Below are 17,721 nucleotides of genomic sequence, written 5' to 3' on the forward strand. Positions count from 1 at the left end.
GTTCATGGAGGTCCCAGGGACTTCTTGCTGTCTGGCTCTAAGCCGGCTTAAGCACTTCGGTGTAGACTTGAGAAGATATGTGATCCCTGTCCTGTACTGGTATCCGGGATCATTGCTTGTCCTGAGGCGAAAATAATTTCAATGATTTAAAGAACATGAAAATAGGAACTTGGAGTATTACGACATTAAAAAATAACTATCGTATCGAAATTTTGACGGACGAATTCAGACGATCCGAACTGGATTTATTAGGAGTTTCAGAAGCTCATATCCCAGGGATAGGAAGCATGAAATTAGGTGATATAGAATTTGTTTACTCAGGCAAGGAGGATGGAGTACATAGACAGGAAGTAGGGCTCATGATGAATAAATACTAATTGCTTATTTTATGACTAGAAAGTTCAGGGTATCAGTTATAGTAGTATACGCCCCTGTAGAACCGACTGACCGAGATACTAGTGACTCAGATAAATTTTACTTACAGCTACAGGAGCAAATAGACAGGGTCCCAGGTAGAAATATGATGTTAATACTGGGAGATTTTAACACCCAGGTTGGTAGACATAGGGATAGATGTTATCCCAGCCTAGGTAAATTTGCTGTAGGAAAAGAAAACAGCAATGGATACAAACTTTTGCAATTTTGTAGGTATAACAATCTAAATATAACCAATACGGTGTTTGGTCATAAAATGGCTCATAAGTTAACATGGTATTCACGTGACAGTAAGGCAGCAAACCTTATTGATTATTTTATAGTAAACCGAAGACTGACAGGATCAATACAAGATACTAGGGTATATAGGAGTGCCGTTATTGATTTCAAAAGTAAAGATCACCATCTAGTAGCATCAAGGGTTAACTTAAAGCTGAAATATTGGAAGGGTAACTACCTCCCAGGAAGTTATGATGTTGGTAGATTCCAGCATGAGAATTTGAGAGAAAGTTTCCAGGAACAGTTGAATACTAAACTTGAGAGTTTAAAATTTAAAAATGTGGAAGATGGTTGGAATAAATTTAGAAAAATAATTTGTAAAGTTGCTGAAGGTGTATTAGGGAAGAAAGCTAGGACTGCAGCTAAGAATATTAGTGAAAATGCTTTATGTTTAATAGAAAGGAGAAGGGACATACACAAGAATTATGTGGGTGATAAATCATGAGAAAACAAAAGGAATTAAAAGAAAGAGAAAAAAGCATTAAAATGCGGACTAAGTAGGTGTAAAGTGGAGATAATGGGTAAAAATGCCGAGGATCTGGAAGACGCAGCTAGACGGCATAATAGTAAAATAATATACTTGCATGTTAACAAATTGAGAGGGAGTAGTCAATCCGGACTTGGTCCAGTTAAAGATAGGAATGGGGTCGTAATTAGTGATAAGGAAAAAACTAAAGAGAGATTGGTCGAACATTTTGAGAATTTGCTTAACCGAGATAGAGTTGCAGGAAAAAATATAGAAGAAAATGAAAAAGTTTGTGATACCTTGGATGTGAAGGAAGATTTGTTTTGTGAGGAGAAATTAGCGACAGTACTAAAAGGACAGAAAAATAATAAGGCTCCAGGTGCTGATTGGGTGGTAAATGAGTTTCATAAATATGGTGGTTATGAAGGTTAGAAATAAGTTACTGAAGATTATGAATATGATTTTTGAAAAAGGGAAAGTACCTAGCGATTTTAGGAAAACCTTAATTAAACCACTTTATAAGAAAGGTGATAAAAGTGAGTGTGGTAATTATAGAGGCATTAGCCTGGTTTCTGTAGGTAATAAATTACTTAGTAATATGATACTTTTTAGACTGAGAGATGCCATAGACAAAGTTTTAAGAGAAGAACAGTGCGGTTTAAAAAAGGTAGAGGATGTGTCGACCAAATTTTCACTCTTAGGCTAATAATCGAGAAGCGTCTGAGTTTTAAAACACCTTTGGTCCTCAGTTTTATAGATTATGAGCAAGCTTTCGATTATGTTGATAGAAGAGTTTTAGTAAAGGTTTTATCCTCGTATGGTATACCAGACAAATACATTAAAGTGATTAGTGCTATTTACGAGAATAACACTGCTGCGGTTAAGGTAGGAAATGAGGTTAGCAGCTGGTATAGTATTAAATCAGGAGTTAAGCAGGGCTGTGTTCAATCCCCCTTTATATGGATTATTTTGATGGACTTTGTTTTAAGGACCACAGGAAAGGCAATGGGAGACCACGGAATCAAATGGGGAGAAAATAGTTTCCTGGACTTGGATTATGCTGATGATTTAAGCATCCTAGATGAAAGTGTGAGCAAAATGAATGAAGTTTTAGAGGTTTTGCGAGTTCAGGGTGCTAGAATTGGTCTGAAAATTAATGTTAGGAAGACCAAGTCACTAAGGCTAGGAATAAGTGAAGAGGAAAAGGTGACGTTGGATAATGAAAAGATTGATCAGGTGGACAGCTTCACTTACCTCGGTAGCATTATTAGTAAAGATGGTGGGAGCAGTGAAGATGTTAAAAGCAGAATAGTCAAGGCTCAGGGCGTTTTTTCACGGTTAAAAAAAATTCTGGAAGAATAGGAAGATAAGTCTGCAAACCAAGATTAGAATATTAGAAGCTACAGTGATGACAGTGGTCAAATATGGCTCTGAAGCATGGACGCTCCGAAAAGCGGATGAAGATTTGCTAGATTTTTTCCAGAGAAATTGCTTAAGGATTGTTTTGGGTACCCGGCTGACTGACCGTATTTCAAACAATAGGCTATACGAAAAAGATGGTTCAATACTGCTCTCTAGGGCTATAATGAAAGAAAGTTCGAGGTGGCTAGGGCACTTTGTACGGATGAAAGATGACAGATTGCCGAAGATAGTTCTTTTCGGCCAACCGTCTAGGGCTAAACGGAAAGCAGGTCGTCCCTGTCTGGGGTGGAAGGACGTCATAAAGAAAGATTTAAAGGAGATGGGAACTACGTGGGCGGGTGTAAAAATGGAGGCTTTGAATAGATTGGGGTGGAGGAGGAGCGTGGGTAGCTGTGTTGGCCGCAGGCGGCTTGGTGCTGCTGTGAGTTGTTAGTAGTAGTAATAGTATTACCGACAAATATCATCTAATTATAGATGGCAATAAACAGAGTAAGTTTTAAAATTGTGCTGTCTGTTTCAATTTTAAATCTTAAGACTTGACAGTTTTTGAAGAAAAAACGCTAGATAACCATTTTGCGAGAAGTGCCTTCCGAAGTTAGTCAAAATGTTAACAATTTTGGTAAAATTCTAGCACTCTTTGCTATCTTGGAAAGGGGCTAGGTCAGGAAAATGAATCTTTCAGTAATGAATCCAGGCCAAAAACATAGGCCACTCTGGGAAGGTATTACCAAGATTCCATGTTAACCCCCTTCTGATTTCTAAGTCTAGGAGATTTGTCTATTTGACAGTTGTATACCTATAAAATTTTGACAGAACAACATTTTACCTTAATTTTCAGTTATCAGTTTCCTTTTCTTTTGTTTTAGTTCTGAAACTACAATTCCTGTTATTTGAGAGAACACATATTGATGTTTCTTTTTCTAAATTTAGAAAATGTATTTGCAGATCTTTGAAACCTGATAAATTGAAATTGAGTTAAGTTGTGTAGCTGGAAACAGTTTTCTTTGATTCATTTAAGTAGAAGATCTGTTTTGCATGGTTTCAATTTCTTAACACAAATATTTTTGAATGTAACTGTCCTCTAGAGAGAGAAGGATAGAGGTAAGTACTTCAAAATTCCTTCCCAGAACATATTTCAGTCTGTAGACCCATCCATGAAAGTTTTGTTTTCCTACCCTAACCCCTTTCCAAGATAGCAAAAAGTAGCTAAACTAGAATTTATTTTCAATATAATAGCTGTTACCCTGACGATACACCCCTCCCTCTAACCTAATAGACTGGTAAATAGCTATAATACTATCTTTGTTGTTTCCATTGTTTGATTGGTCATAAAATGGGTAGGCCTATCTGTTGTGCAGACTCAAAGATGTCAAGTTTAGTCTGAATGCCTGATTGAGTATTGGAAAAAAAATATTCTATTTTAAATAAGCTAAGAATGTAAATAATAATGAAAGAAATGGGATAATCTGATTAGGCTAATAAAAAATGCCACACATTAGGCTACAAAGTAAGAATTTCAGGGTAATGTTTATATAATGGACTATTCTGGTAGCTAATAAATGAACTTACCTATATGGTCAGGATTGTATCCTGAATCCAAATTTAACATGCATTTGCATCAAAATGGACTTTACCCCCACATACTGGAGCTTCCCAAGGGAGGAGGGGGGAAGGGCCTGCTGCCCCCCTCCCCCCAAATTTTTGGCATTTGGTAAAATTTTCACTGATGGCAAAAATTTTGGCAGTAATTTTGCAAATCGGCCAAAATTTAGAACAAATTCTTGATTTCTGCAGAAAATTCTGTATAAATCAGGTAGCAATTTAGTAAAATTTATGAAGATTGCCCCCTCAATAAAATGCGCCTCAGGATGCCCCCGCCCCTATATATACCAATTCATAGCATATATTTGCAGATTAGGGGGGGGGGGTATTAAAACTTTGGTTTGTAAAATTCAGATACCATAGGCATACACAAAAGATCTCTAGTTCCATTTCAATTCCTAGGCTCTGTTGTCACAAATACAACTTTAACCATAAAAAATATGTAAAAGCAAGTAATGCAAAAATGTCTCTCCATTCTTTAAACATGTCTCCTTCTGTAGAGACCAACAATAGTTTAAGGCCCATCACTCAAATTCATAATTACCATACTTTAGCACCCAGAACCCACTACTCCAAACTTGAAAGATAAATATAACCTAAGCATACCCAAGTATCAATTCACAAGACTAAACATTAAGTTAGTTTACCTCTAATACAGCTAGTTTATAAATACAAATTTCAGAAAGTATATAACTTAGGTTTATAAAAAAACAGATACCTTTTAAAAAGCAGAGGCATGCACAAAAGATCTCTAGTTTCATTTCAATTCTAAAGCTCTGTTGGCAATTGCAATTTCACAAAGAGACAATTTATCAAGTTACAGATTGGAAGAACTGGATTCTGTAGGCACTAGGGGTTGGCCAGATTTTGGCATATTTTCACATAGAGTTGTATTGTGGTAAATTTAATTTGACACTTGAACAAGACAGAAGCAAAGGGTTTAGAAAATATTTTGGGATATTGGGTGATGGGATTTAGTGCTTTTATTTTGAACTAGAAGATAAATCAAACATTTTATGTGGGAGGATCTTTCCATGGAGGGGGAGCTGGATATCTTGGCATAATTTAAAAAAATTATCAGAAATTAAGTAAAAAAAACAAGTTCCCAGAACTGAAAGTGATGAGTAACATTAAAACTAAAAACAAACAGAAATGATTGTGTATATAAGGGGTCCAAAAAGCATGAATTAGTTTGGTCATTTCACTTATTAAATAAACTAAAGAAACAAGTTTTTTCAACTGAAAGTTAGGAGTATCATTCAAGCTCAAAATAAACAGAAATTATTATTGTATATGAGGGAGGTTGCTCCATTCTTAATACCTTGTTCTTTACACAAAAGTTTGACTTTTTGGACCAATTAGTTAAGAATGACTGCTGAAACACAAGGGTTGCTTAATTAGAATAATAAGCTTTTTTAACAGTTCCAAAAAAATTTTAGCATACAGAGCAAGGTATTGAGGATGGGTCAACCTCTTTCATATACAAAAATAATTTCTGTTTATTATAAGTTATAATGTTACTGCTAACTTTCAGTTGAAAAAACTTCTTTCTTTTATTTATTTAATAAGTGAAATGAGCAAACTAATTCAATGTTTTATGGACCATCTGTTAATGAGAATTAAGCAGAAAAATAATGCAAACCTACAAAATCATCAAACATTTGCATATAGCCTATTCTATATCTAACCCTGTTAAGGGAGGGGGGGTGTGTGTTGCAATTGTGATAGTGGTGATAATTATGTTTTGAAAAGGCATTGAATTAATTTTATATATATTTTTTTATTTTCTGATTCTTTTTTTTTTGCTCAAATGCCATATGTAATTTGACTTGTTTCTGACTAGTTTTATTGAACAGTCACTATTTGTAATTAGTCTCATTCATCCAATGAATATCCACCTGTGAAAATATTTATAAACTGATAAGTTTGTCAGATTTGGTTTTAATATATCCATGCATATAGAATAGATACTATGTGATATCAAATTAGCATTGGATTTTAAATTGGATGGTATGGTATCTTTCTACATACCCTACTACAGGTCCAGAGGGCCTTAAAGCTTTCAAATGGATTGAGTCAAGAAGCAGGTTTTTGACTTTAGTTACATAAGTAGGTTTGATTTAAGTTGTAATAAGATTCAAGAAATATATACAAATTCAAAATTCGTGCATTGAGAAACTTGGAGATTTACAAGATTGCACTTGAAATGCTATCATATAAGTTAAATTTTCCCAGACTAAATGTCATCAGTGAACTAAAATTCTGGACTTGTAAAATCTTCATTTTCAGTGTTCTCTTCAGACAGGGTTCTTCATTGATGTTTTATAAATAAAAGCCTGTTAAGTTCTGAAATTAGGAAAAATAAACACATAATTATCACTTCTCTTTAAATTGGAAAAATAGCCGAAAAAGATGCTTCACTATATAGAACACTGATAAGATAGTGTCTGATGGACAGTGATCCAGTTAGACAAAGGTGGACTACTTTAGCCCTAGGCTATGTACAAAAAGCTAGCTAGTATTGTTTTTTTTTAATTAGTGTGATGAACCACCTGCTGATGAAAAAAGAGTAGAAAAAATAATGCAAAGCAGAAAAAACAGCAAACTTTTGAATATAGGTTAATGCTATATTCAGGCATTAGAGGGAGTAAGGGATTTAATTGTCATTGGAAGTGCCTATTATTTTAGGAAAGAGTGTTGAATAGAGAATTGGATGGTATTAATTTATTATTATAATATTTTACTAGAATCTTACACCAAGATTGCCTAAGAATATTTTTGACAAATTCTTGTATGAGAAGCTTTTTGCTATTTTGAAAAGTAGTTGAGTTACATGAATGGGACTTTTAAGAATGTTTCCTTGACATAAACCATGCTGCAAGAAGGTTTTTTAAAGTATCCATCTCCACCCCTTTCTCCATGAAAGGGGACCTTTGATGAACTTCGAATACCTTTGTGCTTTAAGAAATTCACAAGTAGATCTACAGCCCATGCAAGGCTCAAGGGAAGTTTTTTTCATCCTTATCTTAATCTTTAGGCCTAAGGTTTTGAAGAATCTTCAAAAATATGTCTTGAACTAAAAAAAAAATCCTGATAATCCTTTCATCACTTTCTGTAAATTGCTATTAATTTATTATTATTATTATTATTATTATTTATTTTTAACCCACACTATACAGAGGTACAATTCGTGGATTATCACGGGGAAAAACACAAAAAATGTGACAAAAGACAATATATAAATAAAAAATTACAAAATTAAAGTTTAAAAAATAATAATTTAAAAGAAACGAGAGCAAAAAAAAAAAAAAAAAATAAATTTGAAGGAGGGCGACAAGAGGAAAAAAAAAACAAAAAAAAACTTAAAAAATTAAAAAAAAAAAAAGCCTTACAAAAAATTAAAATTATTTGATTTTTAAACAATCTTTACAAATCTAAATTGTAGAATGACCAAACATAGAAAAACAACTAAACAAATAAAAGAAAAATAACTTAGGACTGAAAAAACCTGATAAGGTGATGGTGCGGAGAAAAACGGATACAAGCAGTATTTGAAAGTTTTCTGTGTAGTGCTTCCAGTTTTTCAGTAATATTAGGAACAAGAAATTTATAAATAACTACTTGGTTTTTGGTCCAAGGTGGAAGAAATAACAAAAATTTACAAAATCTAAAATAATTAATCCGGATTCTTTTTAACTCAGTTTTCTTCAGAAGGAGGAAAATTCCAGAAGCAAAAAGAATTGAATGGTCACAAAAAGTTGAGTAGAGCTTGGCTAACGCGAGTTTATTATATTTACCTCTATTGGCAACAATCTTAGAATATCCTAAATAAATTTTCTTATTAATATCTGAAATTGTCGCTGGTGCAAGCTTGGGAGACTATTAGTAATAGAAATACCGAGCCATCGAAGAGAATCTACGAGAGGGATAGTAAAGCCACTACAACGAAGGGAAGTACTAGAAATATTATTAAAAGAAAAAAATTTACATTTATCTACATTAAGAGAAAGACCTATGTCTGAAAAAGAAGAAGCAACACAAGAAACCATGTTAGATAAACCAGTTTTAGTACGGCTTATAAGAAGCAGATCATCAGCGTAAGGCAGGTAGGAAACATCAGAAAAACCGGAGAGATAGGTAGCCGAAATCTTTGCCAGAACTCCTGAAATACACAAATTAAAAAGGGTCGGAGATAAAACTCCACCTTGCCTTAAACCTCTTTTCAATTTAATATTAGATGCAGGCAGAGATTTCAGCCGAAGAAAAGAATTAGAGTACCAGTACCAAAGAAGCAAAATAACCGATAGATTGACACCGTAACCACGAAGAGCAGAAAAAAGCTGACTATGACATACACTATCAAAAGCTTTTGAAAGATCTAAAGTACAAAAATATATACTCCTTCCCTTAGAAGAATTTTCAAGGAGCAAAGAAGATAATACATGATGTGCGTGTTGAAAACCTACTCCCGGCTTAAATCCAAACTGGTTATCTCTCTCAAGCACATTATTAGTCACAAAAGGTATTAAAACATGCTCAAGAACTTTACTAAAAGTGCAAGAGACAGTAATAGGTTGGTAAGAAGAGCAAATAAAAGGAGAATTCCCCTTCTTTAAAATTGAAGAGACAGTACCACACAAAAAACTCTCCTGTACACTAGAAGTACAAATACACATCTGGAGAAGTAGGTGTATATGGTTAATAAGGGGGAGCAATCTAATAAAAGGTGAAATCTAGATATACCATCATTATCAACATTATCTGATTTAAGTTTCTTAATTGCTTCAATTACAGATGAAAGAGAAATAGGAACACAGAGACGCTGAGATAGAGGGGTACTAAAAATAGCAGAAAGAGAATGAGAACACAAAGAATGCACACGGTAATTAACATTAGAAAAAATAGACGAGTAATGGTCATGCCTAGCAGATGCAGAAAGACAATCACTATTTGGTACATCACTTCTAATCGACTCAGAATTAATAACTTTTCGCCATTCTCTCTTTGACACTGGAAAATCCATACCACGATAACGCATAGACTTAAGATATTTTTTATATTCCCTGTGGGTCTTACGCTTAAGGTCAGAAACAATACCACAGGGAGGTCTATCACATTCATTCCAAACTTTTAACCAAAACTTAGCTTTATTTTTCAAAGTTTTTAAATTAGGATCTAAAGACCAGATAGGTTTTTGTGTACCACGTCTAACACGTTGCAGCGGCACTGCAACTGCCTCTGCATCTTTTAAACATTTAATTATTTGATTATAATAGCAATTCAGGTCCTTTTTGCAATTCCCGTGTATAGGGCTCTGAAGCAGATGATAGGGAACTCGTATAGCAGACAGCAGCCTTGTTAGTGTAAACGCATAAAGAGGAACATCAGCTTACTTCCAATTACTTTTTTCAAACCATTTTTAAGACTGGGGTACTTTGCAGAAACTAGCAGAGTTTAAATTCAGCGTAAGAGTAAGTGAGATAGGGAGATGGTCTAAGTCTTGTTCTTCAGCATGTACAAACACTATTGATGTAATAATACTAGGTGAGCAAATAATGTGGTCAATATTGCTCTTACTGCCTGAATGGTGAATATAAGAATACGGATGAGTTTTGGGTATAATATTATAGGATGGAAGGCAATCCAACAACAAATCACATCTCACTGATGAGTTATTTATATCTGTATTGAGGTCACCAATGATCATAAAATCTAGAGAAATAGAAAGAATATTATCCACTAGAAACTTCAACGTGTTACAGGCTTTAGCAAATCTAGCCATCGATCTAGAGGAACGGTCATCATAAGGCATATAATAATTAATGAAAACTATAATGCCCTTACGAACAGCCAAAAAAAACTCATCTGAGTAAAAACTCACCGGCGAAACCAAATTAGGATTGTGCTTAAAAACACAATCTAGTCCGCCGGATGACCGGCCTCTTGTGGCTCTGGCAGTTGTAAAAAACACATCATGATGAAGGCTACGACGCAAAACGTTAATACTAGAGTCTGTAAGAAGATGCTCCTGTAAACAAAACAAATCAAAATCATAGCAGAACTCATCAATAACGAAATCCTTATCCTTTGTACCATTAATATTAAACGATATTATTGAAAACTCCAAAGTCATTGCAAAAAGTGGGAGCGCGACATTAGTTCCTTAGATATAGGGCAGGACAAGCTATAAGAAGTATGATTTTTACCACAGTTAGCACACTTCGGAGCAACACTACAAGGACTATCCTTAGTAGAAATATGTGGCCCAGCACATCTGGCACATTACGGGACATTGCTGGTGCAAGCACTTTGAAAGTGATCGTATGATCGGCATTTGAAGCAGCATTTAGTTATTTCTTTAAATAATTGAATTCGAAAAAATTCATATGCCACTTTAATACCTTCTTTGAAATAAACAGACTGAGTGAAGGAGTCTTCAAATTCCAGCTTGACTGACATAGTCTGGCCCAGTCGATTCGCACTTATAATACCTTGCAATCTTTTAATAACTGAAAGGTCAAAATCAACTGGGAAACCTCTGAGAATCCCAAAAAAGCGCTTGGATCGTACTTTAACTGTTGCTCCGGTAATAAAGTGCTGAACGGATGTACAAAAATCTTCAGTTGCAGATTTATCAATATTGACATACCATCTGTCTTTAACAGGTTTCACACTACAAATTAATTCATGCCCAGCTATTTGATCGAGAACAGATTTGCGTTTAATCAGATCAGACAGATCTGAAGGCACTTTAGAGACAATACCTGTCGTATGAGTGTCAATTGCTGGGGTAGTTTTGGGAAGTTGAGGAAAATTCAACTGATAATTGTCAAGTTTCCCTGACATTTCAGCAACCACTTATTGTAACTCATTAAACTTAGAGAGTAAAGAAGCATAAGCATTTGCAGGGAGACATGGCCCCTCTGTAGGTCGCTTTATCACAAACATAGGTGCAAAAGTGTCACTACTGTCAAGAGATCTTAACAGAAAAATAATGTCACTAAAATGATTAGAAAGGGCATTGTTCCCCTTACGTACTGGGCAATCCGATTCAGGTGCACTCATTTGCCACAGTAAACTTTTAGCTTCTTTGACTATATTCACGTCAAAAAACTCCATACCATGTCTTTTGATAATATCCTCCTCAATTCTGCTTAGCAAATTGCTTTGAATAAAATTCAGAAAAGCAGAATATACAAGTTCAGGTATTTCGTCGGAGCTTTTCATGGCTATCGCACTCACCACAAATTAAAAAGTCTCAATATTAATTCAGAAAAAAATACTGAGTTAATAAATATCAAAATATAGGTCAAACTAAAAACACAGTAGATTACATTTTATAATCCTCTTAAAGTTAATCCTCTTAACTCAGGTCATCAACTAATTTGGAATAAATTATGACCTCACCAAAATAAATCCAGACAGGAATAATATCCAATTCAATTTTGATGTTACCTCACTGAACTCTGAAACGAAAATGTCACTTTCAGTCTAATTGCATCCACTCCCCCCTTTCTGCCCTTATGCCCATAAATAGCTCTTGGCTGTATGTAAAAGCTTGCTGGTTCTCTTGGTTTGCATTAGTTTTTGTTGATAGTTAGTTCATAATGCCAAGTAATACCAATTTAAGAAAAAAAAAAAAAAAACAGCAACAAAAATCATCAAATTTTTGTATCTAACATTGGACCATAGGCTATCCAGGGGTTGGAGACGGGAGGGGGGCTCGGAGGCATACAAACTTGAAGCAGCTCTGATAATATTCTAAATATGAATTTTCTGAATGTGATAAAGTGAGAGTTTTACTATTGTAGTGTTTATTACAAAGAAGGGCATTGACAAGACTTACCCTGCTCTTTTTAATATTTAACCAAATCCATTTGCATGCTTAAGAAAAGGAATGAGAATCTTTTTAGAAGCTTCTCAGCACAATGGTAATATATGTTTTACTAGCAGGTTTTGTTTCACCAGCACTATCACATTGACATATTTTTGTCATCAGTTATTGATAATTACGGTGTGGGAATCAGTTCAGTTTTGGTACTCATCTGACCTAAACACTGTTAAAATAAAACTCTTACTTCATTACGTTTAGAACATTTTCATTTGTTAGACTTTTTGGATATTTTCTGGTTTAACTTTATACCTCTCACCCCCCCCCCCCCCTCCTCCCCCACACATGGCCATATTCTAATGCCTGGTCATAACCCTGTACTAAACACTTAGTTTGCAGATTTTGTTGGTTTGCAAAAAAAAAATCCTGATAAGGCTTAAAATGTTACACAAATCATTGGAATAGGGTTTTCAAAGCCTAGAGTCTGAATAATCAAACTAAAATTAGCCTGAAGAAAATTTTTTTCAAGATTAAGATATGTATAGATAGACTTGAGTCGTCTGCGATTTTCTAAGTCCTAGAAGAAGCAGTGAAGGTTGGAGTTTGAAAAATCTTCTTTGCACACAATTTAGGCTCTTTATTTGTTCTTGAAAGTTTTATTGCCCTAATGCAGCTATTTCTTAAGTTAGAAAAATGCAAATGATCTAGAACTGTGCAAATTTTTTTCTTCATCACTTTCTGAAAATCGCTATTATTTTATTATCAGAGTCACTTTCAGTCTAATTGCATCCAATCCCCCATTTCTGCCCTTATGCCTGTAAATAGCTCTTGGCAGTATGTAAAAGGCTTGCTGTTTCTGTTGGTTTGCATTAGTTTTTGTTGGTAGTTAGTTCATAATGCCAAGTAATACCAATTTATGAAAAAAAAAATAGCAACAAAAATCATCAAATTTTTGTATCTAACATTGGACCATAGGCTATCCAGGGGTTGGAAGGGGGGGGGGCTCGGAGGCATACAAACTTGAAGCAGCTCTGATAATATTTTAAATATGTGAGAGTTTTACTATTGTAGTGTTTAGTACAAAGAAGGGCATTAACAAGGCTGTTACCCTGCTCTCTTTAATATTTAACCAAATGCATTTGCATGCTTAAGAAAAGGAATGAGAATCTGTTTAGAAGCTTCTCAGCACAATGGTAATATATGTTTTACTAGCAGGTTTTGTTTCATCAGCACTATCACATTGACATATTTTTGTCATCAGTTATTGATAATTACTGTGTGGGAATCAGTTCAGTTTTGGTACTCATCTGACCTAAACACTGTTAAAATAAAAGTCTTACTTTATTACGTTTAGAACATTTTCATTTGTTGGACATTTTGTGTATTTTATAGTTTAACTTTATGCCTCCCCCCCCCCCCCCCCCCGCCTCTCCCACACATGGCCATATTCTAATGCCTGGTTATAACCCTGTACTAAACACATAGTTTGCTGATTTTGTTGGTTTGCACTTTATTTTTTACATCTTATTTTCATCAACAGCTTGTTTATCATCAACAGATAGTTTGAAAAACAAAACTTAGTGTTTTGTCTATAGCTTTATCTAGGAATTAATTAAAAAACGCTTTCAGAAAAATATGTTTTTCAAAGAAAAGTAAAAAGCCATATTAAACTTAAGACCAGCAGAAATAACTTCCTATAATAATTCAAACCCAAAACGACCAGAGATTACAATTAAAGAATAAATCAAACCCAAAACGAATAGAAATTAAATAAACAATCATAGCAAACTTCAAACCAAACTCAAAACGAACAAAAATCACTACAAACATGAGTTTGGCTTCTGTCCCCTTCATGCAGTGTAAAAGTGTTAACCCTAGTGCATCATTAGCGCTTTACTGAAAACAAATTCCCCTTTACTGAAAACAGTGAAATTAAATCTTGAACTGATGAGCTTTCTGAAAATGATGTCACTATGTATAAAAATTCATTTTTTTTCTTAATTCTTTCCAATGACTGCTCAAGACACATATAGTTTTCAATAGGTAATTCCATAGGCATTTTTTTTGGAAAACATTAGCAAATCCTCCTCTGTTTTTTGGAGCGCCCACGCTTCAGAACCATACTTGACCACTGTCATCACTGAAGCTTCCAATATTCTAATCTTAGTTTGCAGACTTATTTTCCTATTCTTGCAAACTTTTTCAACAGTGAAAAAAAAAAACCTAGGCCTTGGCTATTTTACTTTTAACAATTTCACTGCATCTGCCGTCTTTACTAATAATACTACCTAGGTAAATAAAGCTGTCGGCTTGATCGATCTTCTTGTTACCCATCGTCACCTCTTCACCTGCACTTATTCCTAGTCTTAGCGACTTAGCCTTCTTAACATTAATTTTCAAATACATTCTTGCACCCTGAACTCGCAAAACCTCTAAAAATTCGTTCATTTTGCTAAAATTGTCACATGGATGCTTAAATCACCAGCATAATCTAAGTCTTGGAGAGTTTTACTTCCCCAATTGTTTCTATGCCCTCCCAGTGTCTTTGCTGTGTTCCGTAGGACAAAGTCAATCAAAGTGATTTATATAAACAGAGATAGGACGCAACCCTGCTTAACTATTAGGCTGAACAAATAAAAATACTGGATATTTTCCCCAGCTAATTGTTGCTACATTATAATCAATAACTTTTCTTCTTTTGGTATTTTCTTTGGTGCTATTTTTTTAAACTTGGACAATTATGTTTCTAAATGGGTCATATAAAATAAATAAAAGATGTGTTCGAATCTATTTATAGAGTTGATTGTTTTTGTTTATTGAAAGTGTTGTTTCAGATGAGTTCGAGTATTCAGGAAAAGAAGAAAGTTAAACTGGCAAAGGAAGCTTTGAAGAACAATAACTTTGAAAGTGCACTTGCTGAATCTCAGGTGCGTTTAACCTTTTGCATATTTCAAGCCCTAGATTTCAACAATTCTAAGACACAATTAACAAGCATGTGTTTATGAAAACATTTCCCATAAAACAAATGTAAACATGAAGATACTTAAAGCTGATTAGCCTAACCATCACAGGAAAAATTGGAACTCTTTATTCCCTGGTCCCTCTTTTTTCTTCACTTCTTCTCCCTTTGGTTTGCCCTTTTTTTTTTACTCAGTTATAGGCTATATTATGTGTCCTGTAAATTTTTACGTTGGGCATGAATGCCACTTTGTTCCTTTCTTTTCACACAGGAGTTACCAGTTATCATTGCTACCAGCCCTTCGATAACATATATGCCAAAATCTTGTTTGTTGCAGAAATTGAACTACTGCAATTAAAAAGCTTCCTAGCTTTTCCCATCCTAGCTAGCACACTTGAGATGCTGGACTTGAAATCATGAGAACAGGCGTCTGAACCCTAGTGTCGCTGGTTATTTTGGTTTGGAGCGGGGGTCAATGGTGTGACTCTGTAAGCTCAGCCAGAGTCGATCCTGCTTTAATTGGGTTCCTGGAGAAGTATAGGGGGGAAAACCTGGGAAGCATCGGATAATTTGCCCCCAACCACGCATTGCACTCTCGGCAATTACAGTGAATCAGGAGATCGGTGCCTGCGCAACGCAGACCATTGGTCAGCATGCGAAAACGTTTTTAAGTTTAATTTGAAAAGCTTCAGTCCCAATTCAGATGTAAAATAGCTTAAAATATGTCGATATTTAAACTAAAAAACCTGGTAATTTCAGCTCAAAAAATAGCATGCCACTGTTTTTAATTTTCTGAAGTGGGTCCCTTGAAAGATTGTTTTTGCCTCCGATCTGCCTGAAGCTTTTTGAAAATGATGTAGCTATTGTGGTGCTCTGTTTGTTCTTTTCTGTTTTTCTTGTAATATATAGAACGCTTGAATAGAAAAGCTGTTGAATTAAACAAATTTTGGGAAGGGAAATTGGCTCTGAGACTTCACCGCGGGTATGTGTTGAATGGGTAGACTTGTCTGCATTATTCTAGAACAGTAGAGTCTTTCACCCTGATTATAGAATGGAAATGGAATTTCATTTTAATATATTTTTGTGACGATTATTACAATTGTCACTTGTATTGTGTTGAAGTCATTTAGCCTAACAATCCCCTGAAAACAATCCAAAGGAAATAAATTACTGTCAGTAGATACGAAGTTGAACAAAAAAGAATTGCCAAGTTTTAAAAATAATAGATAATTGAAAACAGAGATTTAGAATATCTTGTATATTAAGAATTTGGTCTAGTTGTCATGTTGTTTTCAAAGAAGATATGCCTGTTATCTTAACTATACAACAATTATTTAAATAATTTCAGTTGTATGAAAAAGTGTAACTTATAAGTAAATTATTTGAAAAAAACTACGTTTTCTAAAGAGTTAAAGAGGCTGAGTTACAAGGTCGAACCTTAAAACGTACAGAGATTAGGAGGCACAGTTGGGGGCTGCCGCCCCCAAACCCCCGCTTTCGCAGCCTTTAAATAAATAAAAAGTGTTTTAAACTGAAAGTAAGGAGCGACATTAAATCTTAAAACGAACAGAAATTGTTCTGTATATGAAAGGGGCTGTGCCCTCCTCAACGCCTCGCTCTTTACGCTAAAGTTTTTATTGTTTAAAAAAAGAGTTGCGAGAAAGTCAAACTTTAGCGTAAAGAGCGAGGCGTTGAGGAGGGCACAGCCCCTTTCATATACGAAATAATTTCTGTTCGTTTTAAGATTTAACGTCGCTCCTTACTTTCAGTTTAAAACACTTTTTTTTTTATTTAAAGGCTGCGAAAGCGGGGGTTTGGGGGCGGCAGCCCCCCTACTGTGCCTCCTAATCCCTGTACGTTTTAAGGTTCGACCTTGTAACTCAGCCTCTTTAACTCTTTAGAAAACGTAGTTTTTTTTTCAAATAATTTCTGCACGTTTTTGTTCAGTTTATTACTTATTATTGCTTGACTAACTGTTAGCTGATTTGACAGCTTGCGGGCTTGCGGGCTCTTATAGGAAAAAACGAGCCCGCGTTTTCGCTGGCTCTTGTAGGAAAACGATAAGAGCCCGCTTATAGCGGGTTCTTATAGGAAAACGAGGTTTTTCGTAAATGTAAATTCGGGGGATAATTTTTTCGGTCTGAAAATCTCAAAAGCCCCTAACAGGTCGAATTCTGCTTCGAATGAGTCCGCATTTACCCGGATCAGTTGCCAACTGTGGCCTGTAGGCGTGGCTAAGAAGAAAAAAAAATTTTGAACTTTAAGTGGCTATATTTGGTTTTTGGAAAACAGGGAAGGAGTGATCAGATGGAGCTGAAATTTAGAGGATAAGCTCCTGGGCCCTAGGAAACCTTAACCTCTAAGAATCAGCCCAATCAGACAACGTTAAAGGGGGGCTGTGGTCGAAGGGTTAAAACTTCGGGCCCACTTTTACCCATGAAGATAAAGTTGGAGGAGGATGAAATTTTGCACGTTTCTTAGTTGGAGCTTGGGCTAAAAAATGCGATCACCGCCGTCTCTTTGCGACCGCTAGGACCGGAAATCCCTTAACATTGTGGTGGGTCGCCTCTTTATAGAGGCACAAGTGTGCCTCCTTGATGTTTCTATATAAATAAATCGAATGTATTTCTGTCTGTGTGTTCTGAATATATTGCTACACTGTTCATCTGGTCGCCAAGAACCTTAAAGAAGTTGTTGAGTGCACTCTTGCGAAGCTTTTAGGTATAA

The 17,721-nt window shown here is 35.1% G+C and overlaps 1 protein-coding gene across 2 annotated transcripts in view; it reads left to right on the top strand.

Annotated features, from left to right (window-relative positions):
- The first annotated feature begins 3,124 nt into the window (after positions 1–3,124).
- The window catches only part of LOC148955426 (tetratricopeptide repeat protein 37-like), a 105,454-nt gene continuing 90,857 nt past the window's right edge, over positions 3,125–17,721 (top strand). Inside the window, exons 1-2 of one of the 2 annotated variants that reach the window (XM_089108188.1) lie at positions 3,125–3,196; positions 14,870–14,962. In XM_089108188.1, the coding sequence (XP_088964314.1) occupies positions 14,870–14,962 (93 nt within the window). In that variant the 5' untranslated portion in view covers positions 3,125–3,196. Of the gene's footprint in view, positions 3,222–14,869; positions 14,963–17,721 lie in introns of both variants that reach the window. The other variant, XM_089108187.1, reaches the window with a different exon arrangement.

This window comes from Artemia sp. Qi Xiang Cuo, chromosome 2 (genome assembly GCF_049724085.1).
Source record: "Artemia sp. Qi Xiang Cuo chromosome 2, ASM4972408v1, whole genome shotgun sequence".
In the NCBI taxonomy this organism is placed as follows: domain Eukaryota; kingdom Metazoa; phylum Arthropoda; class Branchiopoda; order Anostraca; family Artemiidae; genus Artemia; species Artemia sp. Qi Xiang Cuo.